Source organism: Phyllostomus hastatus, unplaced genomic scaffold (assembly GCF_019186645.2).
Source record: "Phyllostomus hastatus isolate PE091 unplaced genomic scaffold, TTU_PhHast_1.1 phas_scaffold_345, whole genome shotgun sequence".
NCBI classification, from domain to species: domain Eukaryota; kingdom Metazoa; phylum Chordata; class Mammalia; order Chiroptera; family Phyllostomidae; genus Phyllostomus; species Phyllostomus hastatus.
The window spans coordinates 24,910,033-24,928,408 of record NW_025334024.1 but is presented as its reverse complement, the minus strand read 5'-3'; the positions used below and the strand labels follow the sequence as shown (position 1 = coordinate 24,928,408).

The following is an 18,376-nucleotide window of genomic DNA, read 5'->3' as shown; positions in this document are numbered from 1 at the left end:
CGAACACTGATGAGCAAAGTAGAGGCTTTGAGTGCATTTACGACGTTGTGTGGGGCGCATTTGTCGCCATCCTGGGCTGTGCGCAGCCCTCGGGCCAAGGGTTGGACACCGCTGAGTCTGCGGAACAGTGCATTTCACTGGGGGATGAAGGGTGGAACACACACATGTGAAGAACAGCGCCCAGCTGTGGCCGTGGTTATTTATCATGAAGAAATGACGAGGCAGCATTGTAAGCACGTTGGTCTCGTTGAGAAGGGTGATCTTGTACCCGGAACTGTGCCCAGAGCCCCTTGTGGCCAGAATCAGAGGCTGTTTGAGAGGGTGCAGCCACCCCCCACCCTCACCCCCCATCCCGACCCCCGGCCGAGGTGGTGCCATCTTTTCCACAGGGGCCTGTGAGGGGCCCCGGAGGACACTGGGCCCTGAAGGGGCGTGTGGCCCGGCCCTGCCCAGAGCTGGGTCCATGGGCCCTGTGTGTTGCCGTCCCCAGCTACCTGGACAGCCTGGATCGGATCGGAGCCACTGACTACCAGCCCACAGAGCAGGACATCCTCCGAACCAGGGTCAAAACCACCGGCATCGTAGAAACCCACTTCACATTCAAGAACCTTCACTTTCGGTGAGGCCCGGGGGACTTCAGAGCCCCCGCCCCAGAGGCCGACCTGCCTGGGGGCCTTGTGTTGGGACAGGCAGTTAGGTGGGAGAAGGGACGTGTCTGCAGGCCTGTCTTCCACCAAGTTCAGGGTTGGGGTCAGCAAGGAGGCTTCCTGGAAGAGGGGTCCTGGAGTGGGGCTCTGAGGAGTGGAGAGGTTAAACCCACCTGCCCCTCCTGCCTTCTAGGTGTAACTTCTGGGTGTGTCGGGAGCAGGAGGAGAGGCCGGGAGGGGTAGGCAGGTGTGAGGCCCTGTTTCCTGGCCTGCCCGGAAGGGCTGGGTTCCAGACTTCTTGCTGCCCACCCCCTCCCCTGGTGCCCACCCGTTCTCACACAGACGGAGGGGCCGAGGCTCTGCATCCTGGCCCGGGCCTGGCAGGCGGCCCATCCACAGGGTCTTGGGTGCTGCTCTGGGCGCAGGTGCCTCCCACCTCCACCAAATCTGGGAACACAGCCTGGGTGCCTCCCACCCCCCAGTCACTTCAATCTCGCCCGCTGTCCCCTCGGGGACACAGGGCAGGAACCTGGGTGCCACGCTGCCCCACAGGCCAAGTCCGAGAGTAAGCGCTCCGCAGGGGCAGCAGAGGCCATGGGCCAGCAGAGGCCATGGGCCAGCACCGGGCATTCCAGATGGCGGAGCAGGAGCCTGGGGAGGCAGGAACAGACAAGAACCACAGCTGTTCCTTGCCCAGAGCCCAGTCTGGTGTCTGGCTACAGTCCTCTGCCTGCAGGGCTGGGGTCCTGGGGCACGTGGGGCCCAGCCCCTACCCCCCACAGCTGTGAGCCTGCTGAGGCTGTAGAGCTCTTTGCGGGGCCTCAGGGTGTGAGACGGCTCTTTCTTGCAGGGCACATGGCCCTGCCTGCGCACAGCCTCTGCCCACTGCCCTTGTGCCCCCCGGGGGTGTGTCTGACAGAAGGAGAGGCCGAGGACAGGTGGCTTTGCAGACAGACCTGGCTCAGACCCAGCCCTCCATGCCAGCTCTTGCCAGCACCACGGGCACTCGGCCCCTAGGTGCCTCGCTTGTCCTCCACCTAATAGGTGACAGTCCCTGCCCGCCTCCCTCCAGGCTTATTGGGACTTTGCCCGGAGCACGGAGAGGAGCAGACACGAAGACAAAGCCAGGAGCAGGTGTGCTCCTGGCAGGAGGGCCCCACGGAGGCGTGACTCAGGGGCCAGGCGAGGAGCACCCCAGGGAGACCCTGGAGGTGTGCGGGCAGGTGTCCCGCTCGCTGTGTAGAAGCAGAGCCCTGCCGTGGGACAGACGGCAGAGGTGCCAGCCTCAGCACCTGGGGGTGCTCCCCTAGGGCAGCTCGGGCAGGTGCCCAGCCCTTCCTCCCCCCCGCCCCGGATCTCCACCAGGCGCCCCCACCTGCCTGGGCCCCACTGCCCACCACCCCAGCTTCCCCTTCTCGCCCGCAGGCTGTTCGACGTCGGGGGCCAACGATCTGAACGCAAGAAGTGGATCCACTGCTTCGAGGACGTCACGGCCATCATCTTCTGTGTCGCGCTCAGCGGCTATGACCAGGTGCTCCACGAAGACGAGACCACGGTGAGTGGCCTGCGCCCACCCGGCCCGTGGGGGCCCTGAGAGGCCTGGCCGTGACCGGCCTCCGCGGCGGCTGAGGGTTCTGTCGTTGGGCAAATGTCACCGGTGCAGCAGAAAAGGCAGCCGTGGGCCGGTGAGTCGGGGGTGGGAGGCGGGGGGCTGGCTGTTCCCAGCCATCTCTGCAGACTCGGGCCTCAGGCAGCACGTGCCCCCTCGGCAAACAGGGCAGAGTCCAGAGCCCATCAGGCCAGATCCGCATGACGCCGACCCTAAAAGAAATCAGGGCGCTTCAGGCAGAACACGCATGAAAGGCGGACAGAAAGCGGTTCTTCCTGCCGGCCGCGCTGCTGCTGCTGGGAGAGGCGTGTGGGGCGGGCGGGGCGGCCTACAGGACAGTGGTGCCTCTCCCCCACCCCACCCCGAGGAGGGGGCCGGCCCAGGCTCCTGCCTCTGGCGTGTGTTGTATTCGGCCTGGGGCCTCGGAGAACGGCCAGACTGCCCTCGGAGGGGGCGCCCACCTGGCCAGGGGCTGCAACTGTCCGCCCTGGTCCTAGCTTGCTCCTGGATTCGGGCAGCTCCCTCTCTGCCTCAGTTGCTGTTACCTGTCCAAGGGGGGGTGACAGTAGTACGGACCCGTGGGGTCACTGGTGACGGGCGAGAGCCTCCGTGTGAAGAGCGGGGACAGCGCGCCGCGTTGGTGGTTGTACTGTCTGTCCCTGGTGGTCGCCCCGGGGGGCGGGGGCCGGGGGGCGGTCCACTGAGAGCCCCCATCTGGTCTACAGCCACACAGCGGGGGGCCTGTTCGCACAACCTGCCAGGGAAGCGGGCCCTGGTGTGGGGCACCCCCAGGGTCACCGGAGAGGAGCCCACAGCACCTCCCTGCAGCGGGCCCCTGGGCTGTGGGTCCCGCCCGTGGCACAGTCAGCTCTGTCTGTCGGCAGCACTCACAGGCCTCTGCCCGGGGGCCTCTCGGTCGCACGGAGGTCGGAGCCGGGCCTGTCTTCTCTCTGGGTCTTCTTTCCTCACCAGCCCTGCCCACGGGTCCCCCAGGCTGCGGTGAAGATCTGTTGGGCTTTGGGGTGCTGGCTACGTGGGGTGCAGTGCTGTGTGGGAAGGAGCCGCCGTCCTGAGGGAACTTTTGGCAGATTGGGGCCGGCGCCGCGGCCTGGGAGGGTGACCCGGACTCACACCAGGTGCTGGCTTGTCCACCCTGCCCTCCCACCTCCAGGCCGAGATGCGCCACCGGGGTGGGAATCAGCAAAGCCCCCCAGCCCTGCCTTGTCCCGGGAGAGGCTCCTGGGGCCTCAGCCGCACAGCTCTTTCTGGTAACACCGTCGTCATTCTCAGTGACCGCATCAGGGTGTGGTATCTGAGGACACCAGCGCGGAGGGCGGGCCGGGGATGGACGCACACCCCGGGCTGTGCTCGGACCCGTGCACGGGGGCCACCCCGGCTCCCCGGCCACTGTTGGTCCACCATGCTTTCTCGAGCCGCCGTTCATGGTCTGATGGGCCAACCCTGTGGTCCGAGCTCCGTCCACTCGGTTCATCTCTTCCTGCGGGACCTGGGAGTGGGAGGCAGGGCTGTGGGTTTCAAAGAAAGCGAAGGGCTGGAGAGTGGAGGTCCCTTCTCCCTGAGCAGGCGCCTCCCCTGGGACCTGCCTCACCAGGCCCGCGGACAGCTCAAACCCAGTCCCAGGCCCGTCAGCCATGGGCCACGGCCTCCCCCGCACCTCTGTAGCGCAGGGTGGGCGCAGAGGGATGTCGGGGTGGGGCTAGCAGCCCTGAGGCCGGAGCTGCGTGGCCCTCAGGCCTCCATCAACCACGGGGCTGGGCAGACGCCAGGCCCCAAGCTCAGGCAGCCTTCCGGCCTGCCTGCCCTGGCCAGCCCGGCCAGCCTTCAACATACTCCTCACCAGCCCTTGCTGCTGGGCACAGCTCGGGTCCTGGGGCACTTGCCCCCCACGCTCCTCCTCCCTGCCTTTCCTGTTCCTGGCCCGCCGCTCCCCAACCTCCCTCCTTCTCCCCGTGTGTCCTGCCCTTCTTCACGAGGGCCAGAGAAGAGGACCTTGGGGAAGCCAAGGCACGTGGACCCAGGCTGGGGACTCCTCCTGGGGCCCTTTCTTCCCTAAAGCGGACCAGCGGTGCGGCCCAGGACAGGGCAGCCACCCCTCCAGGGGGCAGGAGTGGGCGCTCCGACTCGACGACAGCCCCCGGTGGTGGCAGCTCGTGGCCCAAGGCAGCAGGAGCGGCACCGTGGCTGCAGAACTAAGCCGACAACTGTGCGTCTGGGAGTCTGGGAGTCTGGGACCTGTGGCCGCGCTGGGCAGCTGTGGAGCCGGACGGATATGGCCCCGGGTCCAGTGCTGGCCCCACCGCCGCATCATGTGGCAGCCGCTCCACTTCCTGCCCCTTCACATGGTGACGGTGGGCACTCAGCCTCTGGAGCAGCTGTGAAGAGCGAGGACCCGCACTCAGGACCCCACTCAGGAGACAGCAGTGGTCGGGCTCATCGTGGACCATGGACACTCGGCCCTGAGAGCCGGAGCTAGGCCCCTCTGGCCAGCGCTCGGTCCCCGGACATCCTCTCTGGTCAGCGCTGCTCATTCCTTCCTGACCTGGGGTGATACAGTTGGCCAAGATCCGGGAGCCCTGGGGCTGGATGGAGGCTGCCCCCCTCCCCCACCGGCCGGCCACCCAGTGCACCGCACCCCGAGAGCCCGGGGCCTCATCCTGTCCTCGCACCCCAGGCCCGCGGCTCCGGCAGCACTGGGCCCACCGCCACAGCTGCACCACCGCCGCGGGCACCACCGCCAACAGGGCCTTAACTTGCCAAACCAAGGCCAAAGCCATGAGCAGAGTCTGGGAGGCCCCTGCAGGCTGGGCAGGTATGAGGCACCTCCCTCTGGTGGAGACCGCCAGCCGAGAGTTGAAAGCAGCAGGTCCTCGGGGCCCATGGGTGACTTTGCTGTGATGCCTGCCCCCGCCCACTCTCGCATCCCACTCCTCACCAGCCACGCAGTCTGCAGCCCCCGGGTGGCCGTGGCCTCTGTGAGCCCACACGAGGGCCCGGGACGGACCGGCCTTGACCTCCCGGCCCCGAGACTGGTTGAACCAATTTTCCAGGGTTTTTTTTCCTCTCTCTTTCACTCATGTTTTCTGCTGGGTTTTTATCTTCCTCTCTGTTTTAACTTGTTTTGCTGGGTTTCATCCCGGGGTTCTTCTGGCCCCTCTGCTGAGAAAGCAGCCCCAGTACGCAGCTCACCCAGAGCCGACCCCCTCACCCGGCCACGGCCCAGCCAGCCAACCCAGTCCCCAACCGCACCAAGGCCACAGCAAGATCACCCCCCAGACGCTGCCCCCCCTGGTGTCTGCTTCCAACTCTGGATTAATTCGAGGATCTCAGTCCTCGGTTAATGTGCCCCAACGGAATGCGTGCACCTCCCCCACCCCCACCCGCTGGCGAACCCGAATGAGACCCCAGTAGAGAACTCTGCATGGCCCTCGGCTCCGTGTAGACGTGCTGGATGGTGGCGCGGCCCCTGCCCCTGAGTGCATGGTGCATGTCCTCTCCGTGAGCTGGCCACCTCCGGGGACCTCGCTGCCCCGCCCCAGGTCGGCCCTCTCTGGGGAGGGAGGCAGCCCTCTCTGGGGAGGGGGCATCGGGGGCAGCGTTCCCCACCCTGCCCGCCCTGCTGCACCCCACCCTGCCTGCGTGTGGAATGAAGAGGGGACCACGTGCCGTTTGTCTCTGTGGGTCCTCCGTCTCCGTCCCCTGGTGGTACCTCCGGCCGCGTCGGCAGACCTCTCCTCGGCTTGTCCCTCGGTGTGGTGGCCGTGGTGGGCCCGGCCCTGCACGCTGGCGCTCACCAGCCTCTCCGCTCTGTTGCAGAACCGCATGCACGAGTCCCTGAAGCTCTTCGACTCTATTTGCAACAACAAGTGGTTCACGGACACGTCCATCATCCTGTTCCTCAACAAGAAGGACCTGTTTGAGGAGAAGATCAAGAAGTCCCCGCTGACCATCTGCTTCCCCGAGTACACAGGTAAAGGCGGCAGGGGCCTGGCTACTGGGTGCCCTCTGGGAGCAGGCCCCCGTCTGGAGCTCCACCCCCTGTACCGTGCCCCGATGATGCTCTGGGCCTGACAGCAGAGAATCCCACCCGAAACTGAAGGCACCCCTAGGGAGGCAGGGCGGGAGGGCTGGCTGCGTGACCGCGGCAGCCTGTGGGAGCCTCAGCCCGGTCGCCCGCAAACAGAGATTATCGGTGAGGGGGGCTCACCACCAGGCCCCTGGCTCCGCCACTCACAGCAGGTTACGGAACTGCTCGGCGCCTCAGTCTTCACATCTGTGAGATGGGGGCAGTCACGTGGTTGTCCAGCCCTCCCTCACACAGAGGCTGGGGGGTGGGCCGAGCGAGCTAGTGAGCATGGAGCACCGAGCCCAGCAGCTGGCGCGGAGCAGGTGCTTGGTGAACGTCGCCGTCACTGCTGCCACTGCGGTGATAACTACCGAAGAGCCCGACACCTCCCACTTGGAATTATGGGACTCCAGGGGCCTGTGGGAGCGGGGAGAGCCCCCGGCAGCAGCCACCTGGCCTCCCTGCGGAGGGTGCTGAGGATGACGAGGCCGCCTCTGTTGGGTGGCCATGGGTTTACCTACCTGTGGGTGGGCGGACAGCCACAGAGCAGCCAGGGTGGCCGGAGCAGCGCAGGGGCCCGCCGGCATTTCCAGATGGCCAGGGCCTGGTCAGGGAGGTGAGCCAGCACCCCCAGCCTGACCACCCTCCCCCCTTGCTATCACCCCTTGCTCAAGGTCAGGCCACCAGTAGCGAGCAGCCAGAAGTGGAGGGGGCCCGGCAGCCCTCACACCCACCAGCCAGGCTCCCCTTAGCTACACGCTGGGGGCTTGTGGATCCCTCGCTAGTTGGCCTCAGCTGTGGCCTATTAGGCAGCAGAAACAGGTGGGCAGGTCAGTCACAAGGCCGGTTCCGGGCTGATGCTGCCCGCGTGATCACCTGTAGGCCCCCTCCCCACCTCCAGCCCAGGCTCAGGAAAGAGCCGTGCTCTCGCCGACCCACAGGGCCAGGCCTGGTGGCCTGTGCCGTGGGCCTGAAACGCTGGAACCCCTCCTGGGGTAACACTCCCAGACTCCCTGCGTGCACAGTGGCCACCACAGCTTAGCGCCGCGACTTTGAAAGCCAGCTCCCCTCCTGCCCTCCCACAGAGGGCCGTGGCAGCCCAGCCTGCACCCGGGCCCCCGTTCCTGGAGCTTCCCTGACCTGCCCCTCCCCCAGCAGCAGCCGCTCTCCTGGAAACCCTCCCCCTGGGCCCCTCCGAAGCAGAGCGACCTGGCACACCCCGGGGAAGGCGGCTAGTCGGGGAGCCAGACCATGCTTAGTCCGGGGACAGTGAGCCTGGGAAAGTGGAGGGGTGAGGAGAGGAGGCCAGGGAGGCCCACCTTGGTCTGCCCCGAGGGGTCGCGGACAGGAGAGGGCTGCCCGTGGGGTGTGCACAGTTAGGGTCCGGTCCCCACTGGCCAGAGCAGGGCCCGAGGGAGGAAAGAACATTTGCATGAGGAGTCAGGGGCCTACGACAAAGGGAAATGGGAGTGTCATGAACCGCTGCTCACCCTTAATACAGGCGAGGCGCCGGTGAGGTTTGACACTTTGTTTCTTTCCTGACTCTTAAACTGTGCGGGCCGCGGACTTGGTTTCATGGCTGGCTATGGATGGAGTGCAGTGGTTCAGGCTCCCTCGCCCCCCCAGCTTCCTCCTTCAGGTTGTCACCGAGGGGCCCCCGGACCACGGCCTCGCCTCACCTGCCCCCTCCCGGCTCCCCCCGCAGGCCCCAGCGCCTTCACGGAAGCCGTGGCGTACATCCAGGCCCAGTACGAGAGCAAGAACAAGTCCGCCCACAAGGAGGTCTACACCCACGTCACCTGTGCCACCGACACCAACAACATCCAGTTCGTTTTCGACGCCGTGACGGACGTCATCATCGCCAAAAACCTGCGGGGCTGCGGCCTCTACTGAGCCCCCTGGCCTTGCCTCCCAGCCGCCCGCCGCGCTGCCCAGCCTGCCGCCCCCCCACCCCCCCTCCGGAACCAGAGCCCGGCACCTCTCAACCTCTAACGCACTTGACAGGGAAGCACAGCAGCCGGCACCAAGGCGGGAGGAGGGACGGTCCTCCACGGCCGCCCCGCCCCCCGCAGCAGAGCGAGTGGTAACCCCGGCCGGGCAGCGTGCTGTGTACCCGCACGGCCCTGGGCCCTGGGCCGGGCTGCCCGCTGCCCTCCTGCAGCTCCCTGGCCTCGGCCCCAGCTCTGTCTCTGAGCGTTCAATCTTGGGGCGAGGAGTGTGGGGTCAAGGCCACCGTGTGGCCCAGAATGGGCACCCCCTGCACTTGGTGACTCGCACTCGAAGTCCCAAGGACTCCTCCTGCCTTCTGGGGTCGTGCAGGTGGTAGGGGTGGCCATGGGGCAGGGTGCTGGGAGGGGAGGGGGCTGTCGGAGCCACTGCTCAGCTTTTCCTGGGGTCTCTCTGGGTGGGGCAGCTCCGTCACCAAAAGCCAGGGTGGGACTGGGCCCAGGGCGCACGGGTCCAAGGGCTCAGACCTCAGCAACAAGTGCCTCTCGCCTCCCTCCCCGCGGATCTCAGCCCCCGGCAGAAACCCTGCCTTCTCCCTCCCGGCCGTCCTTCCTTGCACACCCCTGGGGCTCCTGGCAGCCCTCCTCACGGGTTGGGGAACGGTTCTGTGACTGACGACATATTGCAGCAGCCTGTGGTCCACGGCGCGGGGGGGGAGGCCCCAAGTCCCATGGTGCCTAGGCAGGGTCAAGGAGAGGGTGCGAGGTTGGGGGAGGGGTGCTGAGGGGAAGTAGCCCTGTGTCGACTGCCGTAGGGCCTCACACCTCACCCTTGCAGGCGCAAGGGTGACCCGTCTACCTTTCCCCATCACCCGGTCTTGGGAAGCAGCTGTGGGTGTCAGTAGCCCAGCATTTTCTTCTTGAATTTGCAGTGAATCCAACTCGAACCGGCAGGGGCCGGGTGGAGGTTCTGTTGTTGGGGAGGCTGGGGGTGTGGATGCGGCCAATGTGCAGCTTCATTTGGTCTCGGTGAAGAAACCGGCAGTGGGGGGGGGGGGTCCCCAGCCCTTGGTCCTGCAGGCCCTGGGGGCAGAGGAGGGCTGTCGGGCACTGCCAGGGGCCCACGCTGCCTCAGACGCCCCTGCTTCTATAAAGAGAGTCCTTGGAGCTCTTGGAGGGGCTTTGGGAGACTCCTGAGCAACAGTGGGCAGGTGACTTCCCACGACCCAGGCCTGGTGCCAGCAGCCCGGCAGACCCTGTGCGCTGCGTGACGGGCTCTGCCAGGGGAGCCACATGTGCCCAAGGGAAGCGAGGGGGCCGCCCCTGGAGGGGTCTCTGGCTCCCTCCCCAAGCCCTCTGCTCTTCCAGCCCCGACCTGGGCGCTGCGCTCTCTCCCAGGGCCAGTCCACACCCTTGGACTCCCAGGACCGCCCCCTGGCTGCCCTGGAGCCCCGGAAAGAGCCCCTCCCTGCCAGTCTCTCTGGGCTGCCTGGGTCCAGCAGGCCCTCGGCTCTGCACAGCACACGGGAGACCCGAAGCCCAGCCCCCGGAGCCCGACACCGGCAGGCTGGATGCCCCTGGGCGAGCCCCTCCGCCGTCCGGCTCTCCTGCTGTGGCCCAGCCTTGTGGGAAGTCACGGGCAGCCAGCCCGGTCCGCTCAGTCCTTTCACCTGTGGGCTGCCCGTGGGCCGCCCGTGGGCCGGGCCGGGCCGTGGCAGAGCCCAGCCCCTGGAGCCCACAGTCTCCACACCGTCACGGGCAGCCTGGCCCAAGCCTGCCATTTTGCCCGACATGGGAGACATCGCCGTCATTTCCCTGCATCGTCACCCCAGGGGTTGCCAACTGTGCCCCTACTTCTGCCCCGGGACCCCAGACTCAAACGCAGCAGCAAGAAGGAGGAGGTGGCCAAGCCCACCTCGGGTGGAGGAAGGCACGCCCTGCAGGCCCCGCCCTCGCTGGCGGGGGCAGCGGAGTCCGGGGGAGCCGGTTGCCTGGGGCCTTCCTGCGCCTCCCGCTCCGCTCCGGGCTGCCCTCTCTCCCCCACACTCCGTCCCGCTTCTCGCGCTGCTCTGGGCCTCCGGCCCTCGGGTGCCCGTGGTTGTCTAACGCAAACCCTCAAGGGGCGGGGGGGGGGGGGTGTTGGGGCCGAATGCCCTCGCCGCTCACTGCGTGGTTCACGCCTGTTGTCACTGACGGCGCCACCCTGGGGAGTGATAGCTAAGGTGGCAGATGAGTTTTGGCTCCGTCGTGGGTGCAGGGGGAGATGTTGTGAGTGGTGTGACTTGGGTGGCCTGTGTTTGGGGGCCATGCTTCAACTCTCCGAGTGGCCCTGACATGGCCGGCCAAGGGGAAGCTGACTTCTAGGAAGTCATCTTTGCCAAACCCGTGGAAAGTGTGCCTGCCACCCCGGTGCCCGTGGGCGAGCTCGGTGCCCTGCCCCAAATGCCCCCACCAGAGCCAGGCCTTGGCCTTGGCACGGAGAACTGAGAGCGGCCCCCAGGCTCTCAGGCCTGGCGGGGGTGCGGGGCAGCACCCGAGGCCCCAGGAGGGGCGCTGTTGAGCCTGTGGACTCCAGTCTGGGCATGGCGTGGGCTCTGGGCCCCTCGCCAACAGCTTTGACCTTCTGGGTCCGGGGCCGCTTCCCACAGAAGCCTAATGCCAAGTGCCCCGGCCCTTCCTGTCTGCTCTGGCCCCAGCAGAGCCTGAGGGCCTGTGGCCACGTGTTCACACCAGGGAGCAGGGGGCAGAGCCCAGGCAGGGGGCCACCACCGCACCTGGTGCCAGGAGGCAGCGCTGCCTCCCGGCCCATCTCCGCGCCCCGCTGGCAGGAGCCGGGGGCAGTACAGTGCCCACGGCAGTGAGTCCTCACAGCACCCACCAGCGGGCAGCAGCCGCCAGTGCACACCCCACCCAGAGCCTCCAAAACCAGGCCCTCTGCACCCCTCCATTCTGCCAAGACAAGTGGGAGGGAATGCTTACCCCTCTGCTCCGTCCTAATGCACTCACAGCGCATGCCAGGTGTGGCCGGTTCCGCAGGTTCTTCCTCCTTCCGGACCCTCCCCTTCCCCTTGGTCCGGCCCCTGCACTCCTCAGTAAGGAACCCACCAACACCCGGGCCTCAGTCTCCTCCCTCCAGACCGGGCGGGGGCCTGCCCGGCCCCTCCTCAAGAAGCCTGGCACACCGAGCCTCTCCCACTGCCCCTGCTCTTCTCTGAGCCTCTGGAAGCCTCAGGCACAGCCTGGCAGATGTCAGGAATGGAGGTCTGCGGCTACCAGGGACTCCGTCCGAGGTGCCACGGGCCAGCACCCCCAGACAGTCCCCCGTCTCGGCCCACGCGCCTTCACAGTGAGGGTCCCAGCAGCTCAGGGCTGCGAGGCTAGACTTATCAGCCAGACCGGGAACCCGGGCCAGCGTGCGGGCTGCGCCCTGTGATGGTGGTCAAGCTGCCCACCCCTCAGTGAGGCATGGTGGGGGGGCCTTCCCTCTGGGGGCTCCCCGGGCTCCAGACGGACCCCATCTCGGCCGTGTGAAGGCCCCCGTCAAGGGAGGGGCCGGTCGAGGCAGCAGCAGAGGGAAGCCCCCCACCGTCCTCAGTCCCTGGCCCCCTTGGTCAGAGGGGGCCCCCTGCATGGACAGGTTTCACCCCCAGGCCCAATGTGCCAAGACCAGCAGCGTGGAGACACCTCTTTCTTAGCAGAGCCAGCAGCTCCACACACCCCTGGCCCTGTGGCCCCTCATCTCCTCCCCGCACCCCTCCCCACCTTGCAATCCTGCAGCCTCCCCCAGCAGCCAGGCCCTCCCCTCCCGGTCTCTGGCTGCCTGCCATGGCTCTGCCTCGATGCCCACTGCCTGTGCCCTCTGCCCCCAGGCCTCCTCCCCCCACCACTGCCACCTCTCTGCTCCCCTCCCCCGTCCCAGGCAGGGCGGGCGTGGGTGCCCCTCCCTCCCCAGCAAACCTTCCACCTTAGTCTCAGTAGTCCCCCTCTCCGCCCCTCCTCCGCCCCCCACCCAATTAACTGTAATTTTGTAAGTAGAGCAACTTGTGGGTTTAATAAATCTCTAGTCATTGTAATAACTTATGGGCTGCAGTAATGTATTTATTAGTCACCTACCGTTAATAAAAAGTGCCAGCTTTTCTCTAGCGTGAGTGTGGTGTGTTGTGTCGGTGCCCACGCTTCCTCCAGGCGCGCCCGCGGGAGCCGGGGCCTGGAGCCGGGCCTGCCTGCGGGCCGCCTGGTGGAGGGGCACGCCTGCTGGGCGCAGGAGGGCTCCGGGCGGCCGGCCACCCTGCCCACCGCCCGGGACTGTCGGGAGGGCCGAGGCCGGCCTTCCCCCAGCGTGCTCGGTGCCGGCCAGGCCACCGCGCGGGGCCGTGCGGACACAGGTCTCCCACTGGTCTCAGCTCCGCTGGAGTCTGGGGCGGGCAGGCACTGGGCGGGGGGCTGCTGTCTGGCTGTGACCCTCCTGGCTTCCTCCTCTTCTCTCAAGTGGTGCCGCCTCCCATTTCGACTGTATTCTCGCCTCTGTTTTCTCCGGGAAGCTTGTCGGGACACGCTGTGTGCTCTGGGCTCCTTGGTGGCGGGTTCCAGCCCGCGCTCGGGCCGTGGAGGGGGTCTCAGTGCCGGCGCCCCGTCTCTGCAGCAGCACCCGTCCCCCTGCCTTTGGATCTGCCCTTTTCTCCGCACTCCCTGCAAGCCGCCCCCCCGCCAGGGGCCCACTGCACAGCCCGCGCTCTGGAGCTGGCCCCAGCCAGGTGCGGGGCCCAGCTGCGTGTCACCTCTCGGCGCCCCTAGGGGTCGGTGAGATCAAATGACAGGAGGCAGGCGCAGTGCTGGGCGCAGTGGTGGCGGAGTGGGGCTCGGGGGCCATGGTGGACGTGTCGTGGCCTCCCTCCCCCTCCTGCTCAGCGAGAGGAAGTCAGCCACCGCCACACACCGAGCAGGCAGCTCACCCCTGCACACCCCCAGGGGGTCGAGCCCTCCCCGGTGAATAAGGCCCAGCGATGCCCCCGCCCCCGGCTCTCTGCTCTTGCCTCTGGTTTGGGTCAGTGTTCTGACTTCAGAGGGAGACCAGCCCTGGAACCACTTCTGGGCTGGAGCTGGAGACCCAGGGAGCTAGCTGGGTTTGGGGCAGACGAGTTCCCAGGGCCAGGGCAGGACAGCTGTCCCTTCCCCCAGGGGGCTGCAGCTCAGGAAGTCACCTTCCCGGGCAGATGGGGTCCATTCACAGGGACACATGCCCCCCCCATCCCCGCGCTGCCTGGCTTCCCACGGCGGAACGCCAGGCCCTGCCCAGGGAAGAAGGGCTGTGCCCACAGGGTCCTGCTCCGTGGGGAGGGCTGCCCCGCACGCTTGTGCGCTCACCGGACTCCCGTGGACCAGGCAGTGCCTCCCGCCTTCATGGCTGAAAACTCCCTGCGGGGTCGGACCTGGCTGAGTGCGACCCACCAGAGGGGCTGTGGCCAGTCCCCGGAACTCCTGCAGGCATCCCCCCCACCCCAAGGCGTGACCTCCCTGAGTCCCTCACCCCTCCCCAAGGACACCCCGCCCCCAGACTGGGCTCAGGAAGAGAGGTCCGGACAGGAAGGGCCAAAGCCCAGCTGGGGACCCCGCAGGAGAGCCCAGACCAGCGGGGCCTCAGCCTCCCCCAGGGAGCGGGGGCTGGGCCGAGCTCTGCCGCTGGCCCCCAGGCGAGGGGTGCAGACAGGTCTGAAGGCTGGGGTTTGGAGGCCTGTGCCCTGTGGCAGGTGACAGCTCTACCCGTCAGCCTTCCGAGGAGCCACGGGGGCTTGGGAGCCCCCCGCCCGGAGCTGCCGAGTAGCCCAGCTCCAGCCTCTCAAGCCTAACTCTCTCTTCTCTCTCCCTGTCTCCGTGTCTCCCCCGCACTGTCTCTCCCGCTCTCTCCCCTGCCACCCGCGGCCGCAGAACCGCATGCACGAGTCTCTCATGCTCTTCGACTCCATCTGCAACAACAAGTTCTTCATCGATACCTCCATCATTCTCTTCCTCAACAAGAAAGATCTCTTTGGGGAGAAGATCAAGAAGTCACCTTTGACCATCTGCTTTCCCGAATACACAGGTGGGTGTCCCCGGGGGTCCTGTGCAGGAGGAAGCCCCACCCTGCCCGGGACCTGCGTCACCTCTAGAGGCGTGACCCAGAGACACCCGCTGCCTGCGGTGGCCCAGGGACCAGGCCGCCAGGCCAGCACTGGCTGGTGTGGGGGCACCACGTGTTCACCGCAGGAGCCTGGCAGGGTGTGCAGAGGAAAACGCCAGGGTGCGACCTGGGTATGGTGGGGGGTGGACCCTCTGGTCCACACGTTCTGTGACCAGGTGACTCGGGAGTGACATGGAGGGGTCAGGAGGCAGAACAGGACACAGGCTCCCTCTCACCCTCGTCACCGCTAGAAGGCATGTCCTGCCTCCCCAGGGGCCGCCCCGTGCCCTGCCTGGGGCGGCGCTGACCCCACAGCACCTGGGCCTGGTTAGAAAGGGCACGGGGCACGGGGCCCATCAGTGGTCCCACCTGCTTTCTCTATCCTCAGGGCCCTGCCTGGGCCCCGCCGGAACCTCACACCCCCTGCACCTGTGTCCTGCTCCTCTTCCTCCACCCCGGTCTCTCCCCAGATCCAACCACTCCAGCTCTCTCCACGCCTCTTCTCCCGCGCCTTCCTCTGCCCCCCGTCTTCACCAGGGCAGCCCTCTCGCTCAGTGAGGCTCGTTCCAGCTGGGCAGAGGGGGCGGAGGGACGGCCATCACGGTGCTGCTGGGACGCCAGAGCCCAGCCTTTGCCCCTCTGGGGCCTGGGGAGCATCTGGGGTGGGGGCCCTTTGCACCCTGCAGTGGAGGATGAGTCACAGGTTGGCTCAGTCAGGAGCCACCTGCCGGCGGCCCCGAGGGAGAGGAGGGTATGGGCTCAGCTCCCGGGGCCACACAGGTCCCTGAACCCAGCCAGGCTCCAGAAGAGGTGGACGCTCGCCCTCCACCTTCTCCCCCGTGGATATGGAGAGGGGCCCGTGGCTCATTCCCGGCACAGCCCGTCTCCTCCCTGGTGTTTGTTTGCTGCTTGTCAATCAGCAAGGCTCCCGCCCACCTGCAGCTGTGGAGAGCCCGGTGGGGGCAGGCTCGGCTCTGCCGTGGTCAGGAGCATTGTTTCCCGCAGGCAGGGGGCCAGGGCAGCCCCTGGAGCCAGCCAACCTGCACCTCTGATGCCACAGGAGGGAGGATAGGACCTGCAGTGCGGGGCGGCTGCTGAGGTGTGACTCCGAGGACAGGGGGTCAGCCGTGCGGGGGGCGCCCTCTGCAGGGCGGCATGGGGCAGGCCCCCGAGGTCCCCGGGGCCCAGGAGGGCCCAGCCTGCAGGCAGCCACACTGCTGGCCACTCTCCCAGCCTCAGCAAGGCTCCCCGCAGGCCCAGGTCAGGTTCTTTAGAAAGTCATGGTGACCCACAGGTGACTCAGCAGCCAGAAGCCTGGGCAGGCCCTACCCTAAGGCTCGTCCGTCCTCCGTCCTTGCCCCCAGGGACCCAGCCCCACCGGAGCCCATTTGGGGCGGGGCCCAGGTAGCAGCCAGCCTCACTGCTAAGCAGGGAGAGGCACTGCGCCCCCCAGAGAAAGTCGGTCTGAATTCGGGAAACATTCGAGTTCTCCAGAGCATCCAGAGCGGCCCAATATCACGTCATAGTTGAGTTCAAGTGTCACCAGGGTGGATGACAAATCACCAGCAGTGAAGTAGCCCCAGGGGGTGCCAAGGCCCGCGGAAGACACCAAGCAGGCTGAAGGGGGGGCAGGGGACAGGTGGTGGGGGAGGGGGTGGGGGTCCTGGAGTCACTCCCAGGTGCTTTCACCCCCATCGGCGCCCCGTTTCGGCACCCTCAGGACAGGAAGCTCCTGGATGGGGTCCCCTCTGGCGCTGTGTCCAGCCTGTGCGCGGTCACTACCTTGGTTGGTGGCTGCACTACAAACTCACCGCTGAACGCTCTCAGTGCCCGGCCCACAGCGGGGCCGAGGAGGTTCTGCCCTGGGGGCTGTCCAGAGCCGGTCTCCATCCTGTCCCCCACCCCAGGGACGTCCCCCCACCTCCCCCCAGCCCCTCACACTCACTGCTCTGGCTGCAGAGGCCTTCCAGTGGCCCGAGCCCAGCCTCCCCGTGCGGCTCACACCCAGCCACCCGAGCGTGGGGCAGGGCCCGTGGGGCAGGGGGTGTCACCCCACACCCTCGAAGCCCGAGTGTGTTGTTTCCGAGCTGGCCGGACCCCAGGGGCCCCGAGGGGAATCGGGCGTCTCCCTCGATGGACTTTCAGGCAATTCTGTGTTGGTGCCCGGGTTACGGTGTTTGGAATTTGTCCAAAGGGCAGAGCCACAGGGTTCAGGGTGCAGCTGATTAGAAAACTGTCCTTGCATCACCCACAGATGTCCCCACAAGGCCTTGGTCAGGATCGAGGGGAAGGACGAGGAATTTGGGGGGACGGTGGTGCCTATGGCACAGGCTGCTAGCACCTTCAGCTTCCCACCCAGAGGGTATCGGTACCCCAGGTCTGGGCCACTCGCCTAAGAATGAGGGCTATGTAGGGTCGTGCCCGGCCCTGCCAAGGGGCTTCTCGTGAGAGGAAGCCACCCAGGAAGCAGTGCAGGTCCAGCTCGACACCCAGCACGCCCTGGTCCCCGGGAACCCTGGGTCCTGCCCTGCCAGGAGCTCTTCCCTGGATGTCACTGTGTCAGTTGATCGGAAGCAGCGGGACTGGTTTAGGGGTGAGTGTTGTTGTGGAGGGCAGACCCGGGCAGAGCCTCAGTGTGCTCACCTAGAAGGCAAAATGGACCTTCTGTGGCCACTGTCCCCCCGGGGCTCCTGGGTCCCTCCAGTGTGCAGACAGACAGGACGACCTTATCAGGTCAGAAGCCAGGCCAGCGCCGAGCCACAGGTGGTTCTGATGTAAACTGCGGCCACGCCCCAGAGCAGGAGGCTCAGGTGCGGCCTGCTCCGTTCCAGCCGGTCTCCTCTGCTTCCTGGAAGACGCCACGGCCCACCCATCTCCTTGGGGCCCCCAAGCCGTCCCCCCCGCCACTCTCACCGGGGCCTCCCCCCTGTCCTTGTTGTTACAGGCCCCAACACCTATGAAGACGCAGCCGCCTACATCCAAGCACAATTCGAAAGCAAAAACCGCTCGCCCAACAAAGAAATTTATTGTCACATGACTTGTGCCACAGACACGAATAACATCCAGGTGGTGTTCGACGCCGTCACCGACATCATCATTGCCAACAACCTCCGGGGCTGCGGCTTGTACTGACCTCTCGTCCTGTATAGCAACCTGTTTGGTAATGACTCCGGCACTCACAGAACAGCTTGCACACGCGCACACACACACACGCACACAAACAAATGCAAGTTGGTAAATAAACTTCAAAGAGGCGTAACAAAACATTATATATATAAAAATATCTATTAAAAATTCTTTTTAGTTTGTACTAGAAAGAGCTTCAGACAGAACTGACCACCACCCCGTAGGCGAAGGCGTTCCCGGGTCAGCACGTGAGCGTGCACACACACACACTCACACACACGTGGCGGTGGGCGTGCCTGCTGGGGGGCCATCCTTGTGAGAGTTGCCCCAGGGCGTCCCTCTCTGAGACCCGTTTCTGCGAGCCGGGGAGGCAGGGGAGGCGGGGGGCCTGGCGGGGGCCTGGCCCGTCTCGCTGCCTCCAGCTCCGAGGCTGGGCGCCCTCAGCCCGTCCTGCTCTTGTGCGAACCCCAAAACCCTCCACGAAATGGCCAACACCCTGCCCACCTCCCGGCCCTACCCCCCAACAACCACAGGAACACCAAGGACGCTGCCCGTTTGGGGGTGGAGGGGTAGTGGTGGTGAAATTTTGAGAACTTAAAAGAACCTGCTCTGACCAGCCCACTGTCTACTCAGTTCTCTCTCTCCACGCTGGCAGGGGTCAGGAAAGGGAGATGCGGTGTGCTTCTGAAAGCAGCTGAGGGGAGGGGACCCTCAGGGCACGTAGAGAGATGGGGCTAAGGAGACAGCAGGGGCCGGGGGAGGGCCGGACGGGTCAGGGCCCCACGGACAGGCCTCCAGGGGCCTGCG

The 18,376-nt window shown here is 66.4% G+C and overlaps 1 protein-coding gene across 2 annotated transcripts in view; it reads left to right on the top strand.

Moving 5' to 3' along the window:
• Positions 1-18,376, top strand: part of GNAO1 (G protein subunit alpha o1) — a 129,057-nt gene that overhangs the window by 109,265 nt on the left and 1,416 nt on the right. Inside the window, exons 5-8 of one of the 2 annotated variants that reach the window (XM_045818441.1) lie at positions 491-619; positions 2,073-2,202; positions 14,212-14,365; positions 17,388-17,603. In XM_045818441.1, coding sequence (XP_045674397.1) covers positions 491-619; positions 2,073-2,202; positions 14,212-14,365; positions 17,388-17,575 — 601 coding nt within the window. In that variant the 3' untranslated portion in view covers positions 17,576-17,603. Of the gene's footprint in view, positions 1-490; positions 620-2,072; positions 2,203-6,090; positions 6,245-8,045; positions 12,429-14,211; positions 14,366-17,387; positions 17,604-18,376 lie in introns of those variants that run through there. The other variant, XM_045818443.1, reaches the window with a different exon arrangement.